The following is a 22375-nucleotide window of genomic DNA, read 5'->3' on the forward strand; positions in this document are numbered from 1 at the left end:
TGATTTTACATGCTCTGTAGTTTTATGGAAACTGATTATTGTCTTATCATATGCATTCAAGCTTTTGGCTTGTCTTTTACATATTTAGATTCCTATAAATATTTTAGTGCAGTAAAATTTATCAATCTTTTCATTATAATTTATATTTTTTGTCCCATTCAAGAATTATTTACTATAAGGAAGTTATAAAGATATCCCTCTGCATTATTTTTTCTTCTCCTTTTACAGATTGGCTTAAACATTTCCATCTTTAATTGACTAGGAATTATTTTTTATGTTTGGTAAAATCAGGAAGTGATTTCAGTTTTGGTCCTCATATACTGAAGACTACTTTTCTCAGAATAAGAACATCTTTTACAACTTTCTATTATATCAAGCTTCCATGTATGTGCTTCTCTACTCCAGGCTCTAAATTCTATTCCACTTTTCTATTTGTCTATTCCAGAACTGTTACTACCTTTTGTCATTAGTATAGTGCTAGGATACTTTCATATTTGGAGAAGCAAGTTTTCCCACCCATTCTTTCTTTTTCTTTTTTTTTTTTCCATTCTTTCTTTTTTAAGGGTGTCTTCTCTTTTTCTTTTTCCCTTCTATATAGTTCTGGAGTCAGCTGAAGTTTTACAAAAACAAGAACAAAAGCCAATAACAGATTCTAAAATCCTGTAACCATTTTAATTGGAATTAGTGATCCTAGATTTGTTCGGGTAAAACAGAGGGTTTTTAGTTTCGTTTTATGAAATCCAATCCCTCTATTCATGATGATGAAATCTCTTGCTATTTTTCTTGTGACTATATGTTGTAGTGACCATGAACATGCACTTCTCAATCTCATACTGTAGATGACATACTTGATGACATACTTGATTGATGAAGGCCCTGGTTGCTACCCCTCTGAATCTATCACTACAGTTAGGAAGGTGATGTTGCACTTGCGCAGGTTGCTCCTAGCTGATTATTGAGCACAGTGGGGTCCTAAGGCAGGCTATTCCTGCTTAATTCAGGTCTCCTCTGACAGGAAACTCTGGCTCAGGGACTCCCCATTGGCCTGGAAGAAATTTTCTTAGAACTACTTTGCAGTCCAAGATTATTCCTACCCAACTCCTGCTCCCCATTCCTTTTACTTTCTCTCCATAGGTATCAGCCCTGTGTCATAGTCTACACTCTTCAACTTTCTTTCCCCTTTACCCCTTAGACATTCCCTCAATCTATTTCACTGGAAGTGTATTTTGATGTCTGCCTCTTGGAGTACCCAAAAACAAACAAAAAACAAAAACAAAAACAATGCCTTTCAAAGGGTTTTGTAATTTTATTCTGCAGTTATCAGATTTTTGGGATTTTTCATAAATAAGGTTTAAGAAATTGTACTTTTGATTGCTATTGGGGTAGAGAAGTTAAACATAGGGACCAACATATGTTTTTGCGTACTTGCCTAATTCATGCTACTCTCTACCTAAAAGTTGTGAAAAGCAGCAGAGAGTGACAGTGATAACCATGCTAGGTTAGGTCTCAAAGCAGAAGCACACTTCTGGTCTTCCACCACTGTCACTCACCTAAGATTTAGGTTGTGGGGAAATAAAGGGCAAATAACAGGATTCCTGTGTCCTACCTCAGAAAGAAACGAAGGAAAAAGTGGAGTAGAGTCACATAGCCTCTGAGGTCAGGAATGGCATACAGTCTTGGTTGTGTAAACCTGGAATTGCACTGCTGGGGATTTACCCCAAAGATACAAATGCAATGAAACACCGGGACACCTGCACCCCGATGTTTATAGCAGCAATGTCCACAATAGCCAGACTGTGGAAGGAGCCTCAGTGTCCATTGGAAGATAAATGGATAAAGAAGATGTGGTTTATGTGTACAATGGAATATTACTCAGCCATTAGAAACGACAAATACCCACCATTTGCTTCGAGGTGGTTGGAACTGGAGGGTATTATGCTGAGTGAAATAAGTCAATCGGAGAAGAACAAACATTATATGGTCTCATTCATTTGGGGAATATAAAAAATAGTGAAAGGGATCATGGGGAATGGAGAAAAAATGAGTGGGAAATATCAGAAAGGAGACAGAACATTAGAGACTCCTAACTCTGGGAAACAAACTAGGGATGGTGGAAGGGGAGGTGGGTGGGGGTTGGGGTGACTGGGTGACGGGCACTGAGGGGGGCACTTGATGGGATGAGCACTGGGTGTGTTATTCTATATGTTGGCAAATTGAACACCAATAAAAAATGAATTTATTTTAAAAATTAAATAAATACATCTTTAAAAATAAATCTTTGAAAAAAAAAAAACCAAAAACCTGGAATTGAAAATCTAGTTTTAGTACTGGTCTTGGCTTTGCAATATATCAGCCTCTGTTTTTGGATGTTATCACAGTGAGATAGATCCTATGGACCACATCTCAGATTCTGGAGATGGCACTTGGGCAATACTTAGCTGTCTAGACAATAAACTATTGCAGGAGACATAACCCAGGAGAAACTGCCTAGCAGCAGACCCCTAAGTAATGAAGACCATTTTCTAAGGGCTCGGTAGAGAAATATTAGAGGAATTTATTCATAAATCTATAAGGGAAGTCAAGAGTGAGTAATCTCCTATTTTTGCTGATAAAACAGCTTTTAGTTTGAATACCAATCTCACCTTGACACAAGCTATTCTGGAACAAACAGGCAGAAGAATAGAAAATCTTAGAATGTAATCATTGCCATGGTCAGGTTAGGCTGGGACAAAGCAGCAGTGCCAGCTCTTTGGCTCCTGTGGGATACTGTGCTTACAATTCTCACTGCAGAGCTCAGAGGCTCATCATGTCCCAAGGCTGAATGCTATGACCCCAACTGCTCACCACACTTGGTGTGATCTAGCTCATCCCACTTGGGTTCTGCCCCAGCTTTGCAGGCTCCAAGGTGGCCCAGAATCATTGGTTTCATTCCATTGTTAATATCAGTTTGAGTTTTAATAGGCCCTGTTCTCTTGCTATGCCTCTCCCTGCTTCACCTTTGGTCTGGAAACCTCAATTCTATTATTTATGACCAAATATGCCAACAACTGGTCTGCTCTTCCAAACACTGAGCCAAGCTACAGTGCATAACAGTGAACTGTCCAGTGAGGTAGAAGATTACCATGGTTCTCGATAATTATTATGACATCATAGTAATGAAAGAGAAGACCAGTGAGTAAGGAAGGTCAAATGATTTGCCTAAGGCTACAGGAGTTGCAAACTCATGAGCAGTCAGGATTTGAAGCCAGGTTTCCCGTATTTTGGATGCTGTGTTCCTTCTATTTTGCCTTTTCGCCTACCATGGTATGCACTTACGTTTCCCATTTCTGTGTTCCCTCTGCAGGCTGGGCCATCTATTGCACCATTTCAGATAGCTAAGTGCAAAGCGTGGGACTGAACCTTGACAAAGCTTACTCAGCAGCCAGGCCTACCTTAGGTCTCCTTCTGCCCTGGCTGGAATGGGGATGTTATCCTTCACCTCCTCTTGCTACTCTGTCTTCCTGATAAATCCTTGGAAACTGCGAATGCTGGGAAATCAACGATTTTCTCTCTTTTATATTTCTATTTATTTCCAGTTTCTTCTATCCATTTCCATTCTATGAAAGCTATCGATTCTGAGATGTCACCATTATTATTTGAGAGAACGTTCAGCTAGAGAAAAAGTTTTATAACCAAGTTGTTATATTTATTTATAGCTGTCTCCTATTTAAGTTGTAAATTGTTTTCCATTAGCTTTAACTTGTTAAAATGTGCTGAGAATTCACCAAGTGTTCAGAGAGCCCAGTTAATATGGCCTGGCACCAACACTTAGGAAAGGTTATGCTTCCTCAGCTACACAGATGCTTGAGTCATTTAAAGACTTATCTTAAAGTTCAAAAATGAAATTATTACCGCATAGACACATTAGTGCAGTGCTTAGATAAAGGGTATGATAGGAAAGCAAATGAGTGATACTTTATATGAACAAATACCTTTTTATGGTCTATTAACAGTTCTGTGCTTGAACTAGTAGTTATTCACATTATCTTGTAAATGGGGCATTGTTCAGAAGCACTGGACTGTAATATTATGTATTACATTGCCAGTAGAATAAAGTGATAAAAGAGTTGAACTACTTTCAAATGATAGCTGGAGAGATACCAGAGGATCAAGGAGTTTGGTGCATGAGAGTGAAGGGGTGGGTTAAGAGCTCTGTTTCTTTTTGAATGCTGACTAGGACAAAGAGGAGGGATATTCCATTGGGATCCAAATAATAAGTTCCAATACCAGAGATCAGGCTATAGGAGGTTGATATAAGCATCTATACATTCAGGTTTACTGGACCAGAGGCCCCCACAAGTTGAAACGGATATTGCTGGCACAGACTCACTGGGATCACACACTCCCAGCAAGATCCTGGGAAGCCTTCGTACCAGTATTATGGCCTCACAATTTGGTATCACATCTGCTTGATGGAGATTGGCTTTCTAACATGTGTTCAGCCTTATTTCAACAACTACCCAGACTGAGTCATTAAGCAACAAAGCCTATCTATTTGCTAAAGTCTGCAGATTATAAATAATGAACTCCTACATCTATAGCCATGGTGGTTCTTCCTGGCCACCTCCTGTTTAACAGATTTTACTCATTTTTGTTTTCCTCATGGAACCCAGATAAATGCTTGCCTGTTTTGAGTTCTTAAGGTTCAGTGATGTTCTCTCTTCGAAGCTGAACTATAAGATTAGCAGCTCATAATAGATCCTCTCAGAGTAACTCTATTTGGTCAATGTTTGTCAATGGATTCAAAGAAAAGTCAGGCTCTGGTTAGGGGCATAGCGAAAGAAAAGTGAAATAAAATGATCTGTGATGCACAAACGATTAACAGGCATCGGGCACTATGTTAGAGCCTGAGAGGAAAACGTTAAGAGGTATTTGAGAGGCAAAAGAGAAGTAAGGTCAACCACAGAGACATTCCCAATGGTAGGGGATTTCAACAACAGGGATGCTTATTATTTGGGTCTCAGTTGTTTTTATCGGGGATCTTACCTGTTTGAAATCTCAGACCCTCTGTGATACTTTGGGCACGATAGAATTCAAATAGTGTCCATAATGAGGCAATAAAGGAAAGGAAATGTATTCTTGGAACACTAAGATGAATCCTAAGTTTAATGAACTTAGAGAAAGCAGGAATGGAAACCCTGAGTTGAACAGGGAAAGCCTTATTCTGATCGCACAGCCAGTAAAATTCTTGGGGAAATTGGGAGGGATAGACATAGGTCTCCCTCTGCTGGTGGAGAAGGAAGTCAATCCATTCAATGTAAATTTAAAGCATTTAGTTTTAAGACTTTCCAGTTCCAAGAACAGCAGAGGAAACAGAAATTCTCTATAAGCCTTATCTTCCTACTTTGTAGTTCAATATGGATCTGGCATGAAAGCCTGTATCTGGATCATAAAGAACTTCTGATCATGAAAACACATTTATAATCCTTCAAAATGACAAATTCCTTAAATTAGCATCCTACTACATACTTTTATATCCTAAACATGTATTTAAGACTCTAGAGCTGGGAAGCCAGAATTTCAACACCCGAGTTAAAGTAGATGTAAGGACTCTGTCCATCAGCCTTGTTAAAGGTTTTAATGAAGTTCCCTTCAGCATTTTAACGTCAAGAAACTCTTCTTTCTAAATGATTTCTTACATAATACCAATCTTTAAAATTACCCTCAGGTGCTCATTGTTTTATGGATTTTAACCAGAAGTCCCTAAGTACTTTCATTACCTGCATGTGTAGAGGTGGGACAATTGATGTCCATGGATTGATATTTATGGGGTTTAAACCCTTATCTGGTGGAACCAGCCCTAAACTCACAACTGACCAGGAGACCTAAACAAAGGTAGTGGTAAGTGAGAGAAGAATCAGCCTTTGTGGTCTGTGCCAAAACTTCTTTCCCTAAAACTTTCCACACAAAACTGTGCCTTTAATAGGCCAAAGTGGGCCTTGCTTTTAAGCCTTTTAAGAAAAATATGGAAATTAAAGCACTGTCTTTATTACTAACGAGCCCAGCACCTGGTAATGTCATAACATGAATTATACAATAAAGCAAGCTCATTATGCCACAGTGATTAATCAGAACCACTAAGAAACTTACATTATCATATATTAAAAATTTATCCTACACACGTAATTCTATACTCTGAATTATGCCAAGCTAGACTTATTCCTTAAGTATGAAAGAGACAAGTTTTCTCTGCTTCTCACCTTCTCTTCCTGGACAGCAATAATGCTAATTGAAATGTTAGGAAAATCTGTGGAAGCTGCACAGCCCACCAGATTGATTTTATCACAACAGTGACACTGAAGGAGTCGAAGTGTAAATGTGTTGTTTTAAAGATGAAAAAATGATAAGCATAGAAAGGGGTCATTGGCTGGCTTAATTTCATGCTAATTCATCAACGGGGGCATTGGGAGGCACCAATCCAGATGTAGTGACCTGCTCTAAATCTGTGGAGCGTGAGCAGATGATCAGTTTTAGCTTAAATAAACCCATAATCAAGCTAAACAGATGCCGAGTATTATGCACCACCAGCCCCTCCAGCCTGCAGATATCCAGCTTTTCTTCTAGCCACGATCATCGTTAGATATTACTTCCCTTTCCACGGCTTTCCAGTGGTTCCCAGATGGCCCTTAAATGCAATTAAAATCTCCTGAGTTGGAGTTTTTGCTCTTGGAGCAATTGGTTTGTGTGTTTTCAGCTCTTCATGTTCTACTCAGGTTCGCCAAGCTTTATCCTTTTGTGCCCCTGCTAATAAAATCTCCTCTGTGGTAAGAAACAATTTTCTTCTTCAGATCATAACCACTTCCTACGAAGGGCTCTAGTTTCTTCTCTTCCACTCTGGTGTACTCCTCCTCTACATGTTTGCACAGCCTGCCCGGGGTGAGCATGGGCTGTGTCAGGTGCTGGCCAAGCGACAGTGAGGAAGTGGTTTGGATTAAGACCTTGGGCAGGCATTCTTGAGGACTAGCCAGTTTCAGTCCAACAGCTTTTAAATTAAATCCCAAGCTTTTTCTGGAGTGAGAGAGGAAAAGAACTATGTAAAGAGAGAGAAGGAGGGCTCAGGAAAGGGCTTAAAACTTTGGAAGACAGAGGAAGCAGATTCATCTGGGAGTGTTTTGGCCAATGCTTCTTGATCTGGGATTTCTGCTAGGGCTTCGCTCAGGATCAGTCTCTGAATATTCCTCTTTCTTTCCTCTTTTAATTTGTTTTATTGGACTTCAATTTGTCAATATTTAGCATAACACCCACTGCTCATCCCACCAAGTGCCCCCCTCAGTGCCCATCACCCAGTCACCCCAACCCCGGCCCATCTCTCCTTCCACTACCCCTTGTTCGTTTCCAAGAGTTAGGAGTCTCTCATGTTTTCTCACCCTCACTGATATTTTCACTCATCCTCTCTCCTTTCCCTTTATTCCCCTTCACTAATTTTTATATTCACCAAATGAATGAGACCATATAATATTTGTCCTTTTCCAATTGACTTATTTCATTCAGCATAACACCCTCCAGTTCCATCCACATCAAAGCAAATGGTGGGTATTTGTCGTTTCTAATGGCTGAGTAATATTCCATTCTCAGGGCTCTTATGGACATCAAGAATGGAGTGTCTCCACGGGGCAAGCCAAGTGGATTCCCCCCACCAGGGGAGGGGCCTTGGCAACATCCCCTTGTTGTTTGACGTGTTTTTCAGTTTGAGATAATGCCTTCACTAAATTAGACCCAGCTGATTCCCACAGCATTTCTTCCTTCCCAAAGATCTGAGTAAATGAAAAGTTCTAGATACATAGTGAACTCTCTATTTACAGGACATTATCATTCATTAAATTAATGAAGCCATGATGTGTGTGTTGGGGGAGGGGTCTCAGTCACATCATAATGAAAAGGAAACAGTCTAGGAAACAAAACCAACTTCAAAGTAATCCATGTTTTAAATGTCGAAGGTGGGAAGGCTAGTAAATAGGAGGACTGCCTGAAAATGAGGCACTCCTGACTGGTCAGTAATTCACGTTCACATCTGGTCCTCACAAGCACACCCTGAGTGAGCAAAGTCACACGGAACCATTCATACTTCCTGTGCTAGGGTGTGAGGATTAGAGGCTAAATGACTTTCCTACAGAATGTGCTGCCAGCACAAGGTAGAGCCAGGACAGAAATAGAGGTCCTGCCCTCCTGCCCCCTAGGCTCACCACATCCCCCAGTTTCCTGCTAAATATCAGCCTTTTCCCTGAGATCACACAGCTCTCATTGTTGGCGCAGAAGGCACTTGGCAAATCAGAATTGTTGAAGTTCGTCTCTACGAGAAGCACAGAAGCCACAGAGCATGTTATGCCTTCGTGCTTTATCTTAATGTGATACAATCTTTCTCAGTATCAGAAAATACTGTAGTTCTATTTTTTAAAGATTTTATTTATGAGACACAGAGGCAGAGACTCAGGCAGAGGGCGCAGGCTCTGCTCAGGGAGCCCGATGTGAGACTCGATCCCAGGACTCTGGGATCACAACCTGAGCCAAAGGCAGACACTCTACCACGGAGCTACTCAGGGTGCACTGTAATTCTATTTTAAAATGAAAAACAAGAAGAAATGCTTTTCTTGTGTCTCTACAGAAGTCAAATTTATGGGTGGACATCTCCAAATATAATTTTCATATACAGTCACTGGTAGGAAGTTTTTGTGATAAATTTGTTCCTTTAAGTTTGATTCCCTCACTACAGCAATGTGGAATGAAACTGTTTTTGAGTAGGAATTCAATTTAGCACTTGAGTGCTAAGATAAAAATAATTGTCTACTACTACAGTTCCACAACCCTTTTTTCCCCCCAACTCATTTGTTACTTCATTTCTTTAGCTTAAGATGTTTAAAAATATCACAAACAGACCTACCTCCTCATTCAAATTTTTCAGCATAGAATGAAGAGATGATTAACACATTTGTTGTTACTTGGATCTCTCTCTCCTTCCTCCCTGCCTTCCTTCTTTCCCTTTTCCTTTTTTTCTTTTTTAAGACTGTATTTATTTGAGAGAGAGATAAGCAGACTCCCTGCTGAGCAAAGAACCCAACATGAAACTCCATCCCAGGATCCTGACATGACCTGAACCAAAGGCAGACGCTTAACCAACTAGGCCACCTGGATGCCCTCTTTCCCTCTTTTATTTTTTTTTTTTGTTCTAAACACTCTCAGGTTATCTTTTTTATACCCCAATCATTCTGGCAGCTGACTTGGATATAAGACATATTAGTTCTCTAAGAGATAGCAGCCCTGATTCCCTAACAGGTGCTTATTCAGAATAGTAGCTGTTTTCAATTTATCTGCCATAGAATCCTTAGAATGGGACAATTCTATGCACTTTGACAAAAGAAATATAATGAACAATTTATGTCAGTGATTTTATCAGTCTTTTTTAGGGTAGTGTTGCAAGCATGAACCATCAAAGCCATTTTCTGAAAAAAAAAAAAAACAAAAAAACTGCAATGTTTTACAGGTTTCAGTGAACTTATTTGGCCCCAGGGAGGTTCATAATGGATGATTAGCAAATGCATTTCAGTCTTGTTTTTCTCCCTACTCTAAAATTACTCTAGGCATGGAATTCTAAAGTTTTCATTCAGGGAACCCCAAAGAGCTTTAAGGGTTACATTCAATTTCAGAGTTATTAAGGTAATAGAGTAAATCCCCTTTTTAAAATTCTTGGTGTAGTTCACATTTTTGTAGAAAAACCTCCAGCACAAAAGCTTGATGCTGTATGTAACTGTTAAAAACTGGGTCTGTGTGTTTTAGTTGCAGAGAACACTGCCTTCAAAAAGCACAGTTCAGCAGCCAAAGCAATTAAACGCAATTGCAGTTTTTACTTGTATGCTTTGTAAAATGCAAGAGACTCTAAATATCCAGCCCACTATCGCAATGATTAAATACCCTTTTCCTTCTGTCTATTTTTCTGCCCAAGGCCCCTGTCTCCAAATCCAGAGCATGTACTCTTCCTTTTCTTCCTGCAAGAGATTTGACCTTAGGCAACAGTGGATTGGGGTCTATGCACGCAGGAGTCGTCTATGCATGTCTGCTGTTCCAGGGCTTGGTGCTGTGCCATCTGAAATCAGCTGGGTCAGCACTTCAGCAGGGAAGTCCGAAAATATCAGTATTTTCTGATACTGACAAATGGAGGAGAACTCCGGCAAATCAAACCCCTCATAGGTGAGCTGGAACCTGCATTTAGTCCTTACTGCCTTCAACTTGATGGTCCAGGTGGCCTGCCACAGAAGGGGACGAGTTCCCCATGGAGCTCCACACATGCCTGGCTCAGGAGCGAGAGGACTAAAGGAGGCTCCAGGGGAACCCTAAGAGCCACAGGTCCTGCAAAGCTGGTGAGCCAGCCGGGCCTATAGACTAGTGTCCCTACTCTCCCTGAAGTGACTTTCTGAACCTCAGCTGTGGCTGCTGCCAAACTCCCCTATAAAATGTCTGGTGTGGTCCATGGTAAGCCAGAACAATGTAGGAAAGAGAATTCTGGAAAATGTAGTCCTAGCAAAGGTGCTTTCCCTCCCTTCCTCTGTGTGTGTATATATATTTCTAGGATTCCACAATGCATTGTTTGGTCCAGTGGATGACGTCCAATAAGTACCTTAGGCTCTTTTTATATTTCCTCATTTTTTTTTCTTTCTGCTTCTCAGATTCAATAAGTTCAATAGTCGTATGTTTAAACTCACTGGTTCTTTCTTCTGCTTGTTCCTGTCTGCCACTAAACTCTTCCAGTGAATTGTTTACATTGGCAATTGTACATTTTAGATACAAAATTTCTGTTAGGCTCTTTTTTTCTTGTTTGGTAATTTCTATCTTTTTAATTGATATTCTCATTTTAGTGCCTTATTTGATTGTCTTTAGTTCTTTATCTTTTTAAAAAAATCATATTTATGCAGCTGTTTCACTTTGTTGAGTATGTCCAACACCTCGACTTCCTCAGGGACCATTTCTGTCCATTTATTTTGTTCTTTTCAGTGAGTTACTTTCCTGTTTCTGTATGCTTTGTGGTTTTTGGTTGTTGTGAAACACTGGACCTTTGAGGATCATGTGGTAACTCGGAAAGGCAGATTCTCCCCCTTCCTTATGGTTTGTTCTGGTTTGTTCCTTGAAGGCTATAGTAGCCTATTTGCTTAATTATTTCTCTGAATACTTTCCCAGAGACTGTGTTTCTTGTCACGGGTGGTCACTGAAGTCTCTTGCTTAGCTTGGGTTCCACTAGTGTTTTTGAATTCTAGGAACTAGAAAACAAAAACAAGCCCCACCCTTCCCAAAAAAACCCCACCCATAGCCAAACAAAAAACAGTAACAACAGAAGCCACTTGTCTGGGTCTTTGCAGATGTTCACATATCTGGCCCTGGGCATGCACACAGTTTTCTACAGCCCCCAGTATACATGGCTTTTTAAAAACATCCAAAGAAACTCTGCCCAGCTTGCGCTGTCAGACCTTGTGCAGCCAGTTGTCTGTTTCATCTGTAACCTTTGGCCCCCAGCATGTAAGGGTTATTAATTCAGTTTGGAGAGTTTTTGAGCAAGACGTGTGGCTTTTCCAGTGTGGGTTCAGAGTTAGACACAACAGGATAAATGCTTCAGTCCTTCAGGGAATCTTCAGAGGAGTTACAATGGCCACACAGCAGCATTTGCAAAGAAGGTTTGCTGTTTCCTCTGGAATTGGGGACCGGGGCCCCAAACTAGGAACCTGGGATGTCACTGTCTCAAGACCAAATCCAAGAGTGGCTAAGACCAGGGTGAGTGAAAATGCGACAAAACTTCCCTGCTGTTTGGAAGTTGCCTTTCTCTTGACTCAGCATTTGCTTAGTTTGCTGTAAAATGCTGACTGTTTTCCAGAGTCCTGACAAGGTTGCTTCTGACAGTTCATACTTGGTTTTCAATGTTTCCATGGGGAATGAGCACATGAGGCTCCTATTCTACCATTTTGCTGATGTCATGCTCCCTAATTTTTCTTGTTACTAATATTCTAAATAATAGCCTACACCTAAATCAAGTCCTTTGGTTAAGAGATTTTACAAGTGTAAAAACAACCTGTTTAGATGATAGAAGTAAAATTTGAAACATACAGTACTCTATAAAATGAAAGAGGCAATAGATATCAGAGAGGAATAGTGTTCCATTGTGTGATGTGACAAAAAGATTGATTCGATTAAAGAAAACCACTTAAAAATCTGTTACCTAACATTCACTACAGAAAAAGTAGTTAAAAATGTCAGCCTTTATAAGCTGTATCATATGGTGATGCTTGATTAAGAGGGAAATGGAACATTTGCAGCCTCAGTAATATATGTGTCAACACATATTCCTAAAATTCCTACATTCCATTTCAATGTATTAAACAATATCTCAACATAAGCATCTCCTAATTGTACTTTCTGTGGAAACACTGTTAACTGTCTACCTGATAGCCATTCACTTGTTCCTGCTCTCTGCCAGAACCTTGATTTCATTCAGTGAACATGGGCCCTTGAGCTTTCATGAACCCTTGAGCTTTTCCAACTCTGGAACATGATTAATTCGTATTATTCTGATCTGATGACTCTAAGTTTGTATCTCTTGCCAGTGATTGGTTTAGGCATGAGCATCACGGAATCCTGATCACACATATATTACTGAGGCTGCAAATGTTCCATTTTCCTCTTAATCAAGCATTACCATATGATCTGTAGTAGGTATATGCCTCAAATGAGCATTTTGAGTACAGACTACCACATTCTCATGATTTTGGAAAAAAATTGAAGTTTTTATTTGAAATTATTCAGATAAATATGAAGAAATGTGTGTGGTTCTCAAATACCAACTGATGTTATTTTCTACCTCCCTTTGCTTTCTTTTTTTCTTCCTTTAATTTGTGTGTGTGTGTGTGTGTGTGTGTGTGTGTGTATACACTGGATTTATTTCGATACTAGATGATTAGACAAGTAGAATGCAATGATTCTGGCCAGGCGATCTTTCTTTTTTTCTTCCTTCCCTCGCTTCCTGTCCCAAATCACAAATTTCTGCTCCTTGAAGGAGTTAATGCAATTCACCATTCCAAAGTAAAGCTCCCAAATATAGTGGCACAGTTAAGCTCTTTTCTAGACCAGACTGAGTTTAGTAGAGCATCTCAATTACAAAAAGGGCTTTATTGGTTTTAAAGACACAAATGTCTATACATAGGTGGAAACCCAGTATCCATATTGTCTACATCAATACAGCATGCACAATCCAAAGACACTGACCTCAGACATCTCATATAGGCTGATATGCAAAGGATTCTTTTTTACACTATCTTGTTTACCATCTGAAGGAAATGCTTAGTGTCATTGAGCACAAGGAATTAATAACCAGCTGAGTGTAGAGCCAGGATTTAGAGACAGTCTGCTTAGATTGTGGGCACATTCTCTTAGGCACAAAATTACACTGGAGAAAAATCACTCATGGTTAACAAGTAGAAGAATGTAACATGATAAAGGGCATTTTCAGCAGGCCATTTCCAATAGTTCCAGTTTCAAAAGAACATTTTTGCCTTGGTAAGTGAGAGGCAGGCAATCTTCTATCTGGTTAGTATTTGTGAAGTTAGACTTCAGGAGCTGAAGAAAATGCATAAGCCCTTGGTTTTGCTTATCACCATTACAGAAGGAAGAGTAGAGCCATTCCATTCTAGTTCTTTCTTTCTTTTTTTTTTTCTAGTACTATTTTCTAATCACATGTCCTTCTAGATTGGGCTTAGGAAACTTGAAATGTATATTCTTCTCAGGGCAAGATTAGATTTGGTTGGGCTTCAATAGCAATCACTGGTCTTTCTGCTTATGTACCTAGACAGCAGAGTACAGGCGCTGGGTTCCAGGTGGCCTTCCACATTCTAAGATACACATACCTACCCTGGTGATGGGCTGACTATTGGTAAGCTTAGGGTCATTGACCCTTTAGGGCTGCAGATCGATCTCTCTCTCTGTCTCTTTCTGGTTGTAATTGTGGATGGATTTCATGAAAGACTCGGAAGACAGGTAGGTGAAACCAGCTTCTGTGCTCAAGTCATTTGCCTGCTGTTATTTAAAGTGGAGTAATTTACATTTTAAAGTGTATTTACATTTTAAACACAGTGTCCTAGAATGATAACTATTCAACCTAATTTAAAATGCACATCAAACTAAGCTCCATGTTGAGAATGACATTTTTGATCTACCAATTATCAAGACACATAGAGTGATGGGGGGTGGGAGGTCTGTGCCTTTTCTCATATGCCCTGTTTTTAACTAACTTGTGGTTCAGTAAAAACAAAAACTGTTAATACATGACCATGTATAAAAACATGTTTTTCTCAGTCATTGTTATTACTGACCATGTGAAATCTCCTGCTAAGTTTTTCATCATGCCCAAAATATATCATGAACATTGCTACCTAACAGCCAAGTTATTCCACATTCAGAGATCTTGATGGCTGGATAAAATGTTTCCACATAAAATGTGTATGGTTAGAGATTTTGCAAACTTGGCACAAAAAAGCTCTTCCCAATCTTCTCATATTAAGAAAGTAATTAAATTAAAATCAACTAAATAGATTACAGAGAAGACAAAAATGACAAAAATTGTCATTCTGTGAAGAGATCAATTGAAGTCAGTGATTGGAAGGTGTTTCAATTAACTGGCATTTGTAATCTAGAAGCCTTAAACTTCAGTTTATTCTATTCGATGTATGTCATTATATTAGAAATCCCATTTAAATACCTAAAGAAGTTGAAATGGTTCAAATATAGACATGTAGTAAACATGAAGTTGTCCAATATGTTCATCCAGGGATTTTAAAATATTCCTTTCTTTAAATAGGATTCCTAAATATCTTAAATATTCACTGAACTGATTTTAATGGAGCAAAATAACAAAATCATTTTGCAACAGTGATTTTGTAAGATGAAAGAAGATATGATACATTATAAAGTGCAAGTGACTCCAGCATCTTCCGCATGTGAACAGACTCTCACACCCCACTGTCTGATTTTACACTCTTCGATAGATGATTCTCTCCCAAAACAAAATACTTCATTCAGCCAAATTGGACCGGTACCTACAAAAATCAGATGTAAGTGCATTAGTAAGTATGGTTTTGGGGTTTATATTTCAGTGGGACAAACCCATCAATTTATATGCTAATTTAACAAAAAATGTTGGTTATTATCTATATACAATTTATATACTTTCTGTTAGTATTCAAAAATTAATCTTCTGCCCCAGACAACTGTCAATGTGTAAACTACTAAAATACAAAATAATAAGAGCTGTAACAAAGGTACATACATAGCTCAGTGAAATCTTAGATAAGAGATGAATTGGTTTTAACAGATTGGTTTTATTTTTAGAAACAGGAAAGGAAATAAGCTTTACTGATCATACTGATGGCCTAAGGGCATCTGTATGAGGCATTCTCTGAAATGTTATGATATACTGGAGTTCTTTTCTTAGTTTCCAGTGCTTTGGCATTTACCAAATATATTCTGTATTTTTAATTAAACTAAGACTAACACAATCAGCATATGACTTACAAACTATCCCAAAAGAAGACCATGGATTACTAATTGCAGGCCCAGGCAAACAACAACAACAAAAAGGCAGAGCTAATACTCTCTTTTTCTTGAGCTCTTCCTGAGACACGTTAGAAGGGAAAACTGCTGTTAGCAGTAGGTTATCTGGGAGATATTTAACCAACTGAATACACAAACTTAACTGCCGCTTTCAAGATAAAGATATTATTTTATCAATGAGTACGAAAACAAGTGCTTTTTGAAAGGCATCCACGCATGCCAAGAAAAGATTATTTTAAAAATAATGCTTGGAAATGTTCTTCTGGTATTCTCTAAAGATTTTCTGCATGTATCACATATAAAAGTTCCCCTTTCTTTTATACTTAAGACATTTAGAAATGGAACCTTAGAAAAACTTCTAAATGAAGATTGCATTGTGTTTTGTTAAAAATATATCATGCAAACCTCCTCGATGAGTTTTCAAGAACATTTCATGCCATCAATAAACTGATGATTTAGCAGCTAAACTTCAAGAAACTCCTTAGCAAGACTGGTTGCTGGTAAATAAATATCTTAATACTGTCAGCATAATCAATAATACATTTCTTCAATTTGAATCGATATGATGTTGAAAGGTTCTCTTTCGGTCACAGAGCTATGTAAAACATATTTAGAAATAACCTCAGCTCAGAAACAGACCTTGTGTAGCAATGAAACACAGTGTTAGATGAAGACTTTTTTTTCAAAGAGACATCTATAATGGAATATAAAACATTACTCCTGCTGATTTTTCAAATAGCCAAATAAAAGTTTATGTACATGGCTGATAATGTGCATAATTATACAGTAATATGTGCATATATGAATAAATTACAAATACTGGGAATTTTGCAACCACTACGTGGATAACATTTGACCTAACCTTAAAAGATGGATAGGGGTTTTCCATGTATAAAAAAAAAGTAAAATATAAAAATATAAATTAAAAAAAATAAAGTTATTCCATAGAGTGGGGGCAGCATGAAAAGGTTTGATGTATGACAATAGACAATAGTATCCTGGCATCTAAAACACTAAGTACAGTAATGAGGGTAGAAGGAGTCATCGATAAGGCTGAATAGAAAGCCAAAGCCAGACTTTACAATATTCAGAATTTTATATTGTGTCACCAAAAAAAAATGACATCATCAGAACTACATTTTAGAAATGTGTATCTGACAGAAAGGTGGAAGTTGGATTAAAGAAAAAAAATCCATACCAGAAGAACAGCTAATAGAATGTCTATGGAGAGATTTTCTTAGAAGACTCATGTTTTGATTTACTCTTAGATAGGAAATTTGTATTTCCACCTTTAAAATAAATTGCACATTCACTTAATCTTTAATAATTTGTGCCTTTACTAGAAAGATCCCCAATATGGAACAAAATTATATTTAGGTTTACATTACCAAGGTAATTAGGAACTTTGTATTGTTCATTTCATATAACAGTAATTAAATCATTTGTGTCCAATGTTTCTCTTAGAAAAGAAAGGCTTTCCTGTGCTGATCATTTATAAAAGTAGCAACCTGGAGAGCTCAAGTATTTATTTATTTATTTATTTATTTATTTATTTATTTATTTATTTATTTATTTATTTTTACATGTTTTTATTTTTATTTTTTTCAAGTCTTTTTTTAAATGTTTGTAACAGTATTGAGCGCTTTTTGTCCTGAAATTTTAAGGCAGATAAAATAGAAGAGATTAGGGGAATATAATCTCAAAATCAGAAACCTTACCAGGAGTACTTTTTCTTTGTTCCCAAGTTGCTTTTACTAGGTATAGTTCAGTCTCTTTTGTGTTTGTTTGTACATGTGCATATATTTGTGCATGTGTGTTTCCTTTTTAAATATATAAAGTCTATATAAACTTTTTGGAAACCCCCAAAGGTGACTCAGAAACATAGGCATAGGCAAATAATCACAATTGCACAAATAGTGAAGCTCCTCCCATGTTAATGTAGAAGAGAGCCAAAACAGTACATTTATAAATTGTGCTTATAAGGTATATAGACATGTATAAACTGTATAAATAAACATAAATAAAACTCTTGGTCAAAGAGTGGCTCTGTCATAATGGGAGCACAAGAGCGGCATGGCTCTCTGGCCTCTAAACCAGGATATTGTGATGCTTTCACTCATTTTGTAGATCAAGTCATCGGATTTAGATCTCAGCAGTGCAGAAGTTTTACAATCCAGGAAAATAGAATTAAGAGTGAGAATCCTCCTGGTGGCTGTTGCACCAGCAGGGGCACCTCCACAGGGACAGCAGAAGATAGATATTATGTAGTCAATTAATGTGCTGATATGTGAACACAAAGTTTTAGAAACAGCAGTAAAGGGATTCATGAGTGTTAGAATACCAAAGCTGTAGTAATATGAGCATTTAAGCCCACTCTTTGAAGAATTTACGATATGGCTGAAAACATTGGAAGTACTTTTGATCTGTTATCTCATTGAATCGTCAAATAACTTACAAAGTTAAGTGCTTTTGTAGCGCCATTTTACTGTTGAGGAAAGGAAAAATCAGAAAGAAAAAGTAACTCGGCCCAAGGTCATGTAGCTGATACAGGATGAAGCCAGCATTCCTACCCCATGTCTGCCTAGAGCCCAGGCCTTTAATCAATAATTCACTGCAGTCCCCTGCGTTTTTAGATTCAGTCATTCAACAAATCTGTTTTGAGTGCCTACCTGAGTGGACACAATCAAAATCCATTTGTTCTTGAACTGACTTCCTGGTGAAGACTTTGGTTTTAGGCAGATGTGGCAACTGATGACACGTGTGTAGTTAGCAGCAGAACTGCTGCTTGCATTTAGAACCCCTAGCTCCTATTCCAGGACTTTTTCCACCAAGAACACATGGATATGATAAACACATTGTGCAATTCACTAAATCTGGCCTTTATCTCTGTGGAAAAGATTCACAGCAAACATCCTAGAGGCTTCTTCACATCTGATCTTTAAAATTTACATCTTCTAATAACCCTATGAAATAATGGCAGTTAATTCCATGTCACAGGTAAATACACTGAGATTAAGGAAAAATGTATGCTTTTCTCAAGATAAAAGAGAATACAGCCAAGTAACACAACATGACAACATGTAAAACTTGGTGCTATTCACTGACTGCACAGAAGCCCAAATAGAGGCATAAAAATGATTTTCCAAGATTTGTTTTTATTTTTGCATGAATACATTCAGGGCTATTGAACCTGAGGGAAAAATTTATTTAATATGCATTTCCCATCTCATTCCAAATTGTTTTCTGTATTAAAAATTAATTCAAAGGTAGCATAGAATTCATAAAATTTTACCTTCATGTAAACTTCAAAGATTAAAAAGCAAATTTGTTTTTATTTCTTTACATAATAACTATTATTCAAGGATTCTTGGTGTTGCTACTTTCATTGTTATTTGCCTCTGAACTATCTTTCAGGCTTGTGGGAAAACATGCAAAATTTATGTGTACAGTTTAGATATGTTTTTTATTTTCTAACCCAATCTCTTTATCATCTATCCATTTATTTATCTACCTACGCATGTACACATCTCTTATTCCCTTTACAATTTGGGGGCTGGAGGGAGGGCAAATCGACTGATTTTGTGTTTCTAAAAGCATACAGCTAGTAATGTGTTGTCCATGGCTCCTGGGATTTTATGAACCTGAGAATATGCTTGACCAATACCATTTCCCCTTAATCTCTTTAAAAAAAAAATAACATATATTCATATTTATTTCAAGGATTTGAGATTTTTAAATCTGATCTTCAGTAACTCACCACTTTTCTGAAAAATAAAAAAGGTGATCATATTTCGTATGTTAGCTAGAAAACTACAGTGATGAGATGTGAGATTAGCTGCTGAATAGAAGAAGCATGAAGAAGCAAAACACTGTTGGTTAAAAGTCTGAATGAATTTTAATTAAATCTAGTCATGGCTGGGTGATTTGAATCTGTTACTTTTAAGATTTCTAGTTGGGAAGTACTTTGTCAACAGCTTCCTCTTAGAGAAAGAAAACTGTTTCGGTTTGATTTTTGTGATTTTTTTTTTTTAATCAGGTGGGAATCAGAATAGAGAATGGGTCAACTTAAACTGTAGTTCTAAAGTCTAGTTGAGCAGTTTTGCAGAAGACATTTATTTTCCCTGTTTTAGCATATAGGCAGAATGAGGAAGTGGAGCTATGAGATTTCATTTAAAGTTCTGTAATTCTAAGATTTTAAAGAAGCGGGCTCTTTAGAAATGAGATTCTTAAAGATCCTAGAAGGACATTCTGTCTCATGGAAAGACATAGGTTAAGGCATGAAGTTTGACCCTTCTCCCACAATCACCATAATAGTTGTATAAATATGGGGGGTTTTGTGACAGCTCTATCAAGTTTACTTACTTTTTCTATGCAAATTGGGGATATCACAGGCACTGTCAGCACTAAATGAGATCATATAGTACACAGTTGATTAACAATATTATTCCATACTGAGTATTGTCTTTGTTACCATAAGTGACATCTAAACATCTACATTTTAAAACTTCCAGGATACAGGGAGCAGTCTGTAAAAACCTGAGTTCTGACCTATGGATATAGTTTACATTTGGGATTGTTTTCACTCCTGTTCACTAGAGGGGAAGTTCAGAGGTACAGTTATATTGTTGATCTTCAGCTGATTCTTGTATTTTTAAAAATTCTACTTAGAAAATTGATTATGAAATGTGAAAAGGGTACTAAATAAGAGATGATATTTAAGCTCAGAATTTTGTTTTGTTTCTGCTTTCAAGTTTGGAGCTGCAACATAAACTCCTATAAACTTCGAAGATGCACCTACTGCTCCAGGTCCAGGTCCAACTTCATGCATCAGCACATAGGCTCAGATGCATGGGGGCAAATTCCTGGAGGACCACAATAGTATGATAAAGCTCATCCAAGTTTGCTACCGGGAGGCCACTGGGAGGAAAGATTGGAAAGTCTGCATAGGGAGAGAAGTGACTCACTCCCCTTGCCCTGCCCCATGCAGTGATAACCGCCAGAAACCTCTCACTGCTTCCTTAATTTTAACCTTTTTTGTCTACTCAGGAAAAAGAACATTCCACTGCATGCAAAAGGTGCATCCAAATGAAAGAACCTATTTAAAGGAGTGTGCTCTAAGTTTTATTCCTATAAATCATTTTGCTTGCAGCTGCAAAAGTAATTGTTCTTAAAGCTAACAAGGATTATCTCTGGAAAGTCAGGTTTGCTATTTTAAAACCAGAAGGGGAAAAAAAAGAGAGGGAGAAAATTCTGTCCAGAAAATTGTGTTTTTTCTTTAAGGGGGAATAACACAAAGGGTATACATTTAACCTTTATTCTTCTTGTTTCAGTTTCAGTAACAGTAATAATGGATAATATAATGTTGATCTGATTCTTCTTACTTTCCCAAAAGAATGACAAGTAATTAAAACCCGATGCATCTTGCTCTTGCCCTTACCTCTCCACTCATATTTCTAAGTTTCCTTTCTGGGTCTCCATCCTGCGCTCAGAACTATCTTTTCTTTTCCTCCTGAGTGAAACTATAAATTAAGGTGGAGGAGTGAAAAAACAAGGAGGAGTTGAAATAGCGTCACATAAAAAGGTTGTTTGCCATGTTTAATCCCAAATCAGTTTACAATAGAAGCCTGTTTCTGAAAATACAACATACAATGAAGCAGATCATGAAATTTACTTCTCAGGTTCTTTTTCTTCAGAACAAATAACCTCAGTTCTATTATGTTTCCCAGCTCATCTTGCTTTATTATTTTAAAATTCTCATAATCATTCTTCAATTGTTTGGTGCGGAACTCTACACAGACAGTTGACACAAGAGCAAGTTTGTCTTGCGTAGAGCAAGGACACTGTTGGATTCCCCATATGGGACCTTCCTTCTGTCACACTTCTAGAGTGGAAAATCACATTCAAATTTGTGACCCTTGGAACATCACTGATGTTATAGACAATCTGATACTAATCTGTTTCACTTTTCAAGAGGATGGCAAACACCCTTGGAATTATACAGTTGGAGCAGTTGCTAGCAGTGATCTCTGTCACTGTTATCGAGCAATGCTAGGAATCAGGCTTTGTGTTGGGTGCTTTCTATATGCCAACTTGTTTAAGATTCAGAGTAAATCTTATGAGTTGGTGTTATTGTTCTCATTTTTGGGAGGAGAAATGGAATCTCTGAGACATAAATAGCAGAATTAAGGTTTCATTTCATATCTTAGTTATAACATTTTTAGTCTTTCCAATTCACTCCAGTAGGCACTTAAAAATGTGAAAGGAAAAAACAAATTCAGACACACCTGGTTGGTTCATTATAATAAAACTCTAGTATAATGTACAGAACCACCAACTACCACGAATACAGTGTCACTAAAAATGTCCCCTTATCTTAGAGAAGTAGTCAGTTATCTAAAGAAAACTTGAGAGAATTGTCTTCTTACAGACAAATAAATCATTTCATATGAGACAGAACTCTATTGTTTCATTACTTATTTAAATGGAAAACATTTTCTTCCCAGTAGTTCAGAATACTTATTTCCATCTTTTGTTAACAGTCCTTGAGATCTGAAATCCCTAAAGATACAAACAGGAATGAATAAAGGCTGTGGGGAAAAACTATTTTATTTGTAGATGAGGCCTTAATGTTAATGAAAGCTTACGATAATCATCTCCAACTTTGTGGTTACCACCTATGTTTGGAATTCAATGGAAAATAGCTTTGTGTACCCCAGCATTTATAGCAGCATGATCAACAATAGCCAAATTATGGGAA

At 37.7% G+C, this 22375-nt stretch overlaps 1 protein-coding gene and 1 pseudogene across 1 annotated transcript in view; one reads left to right on the forward strand and one right to left on the reverse strand.

Moving 5' to 3' along the window:
• Positions 1-3168: 3168 nt before the first annotated feature.
• The window catches only part of LOC112676515 (annexin A2-like), a 33014-nt pseudogene continuing 13807 nt past the window's right edge, over positions 3169-22375 (forward strand).
• MSR1 (macrophage scavenger receptor 1) overlaps positions 13164-22375 on the reverse strand; it is a 78596-nt gene continuing 69384 nt past the window's right edge. Inside the window, exon 10 of the mRNA XM_035699955.2 lies at positions 13164-15104. Coding sequence (XP_035555848.1) covers positions 14971-15104 — 134 coding nt within the window. The 3' untranslated portion in view covers positions 13164-14970. The remainder of the gene's footprint in view (positions 15105-22375) is intronic.

The sequence above is a fragment of the Canis lupus genome, chromosome 16, assembly GCF_003254725.2.
Source record: "Canis lupus dingo isolate Sandy chromosome 16, ASM325472v2, whole genome shotgun sequence".
Taxonomy (NCBI): Eukaryota; Metazoa; Chordata; class Mammalia; order Carnivora; family Canidae; genus Canis; species Canis lupus.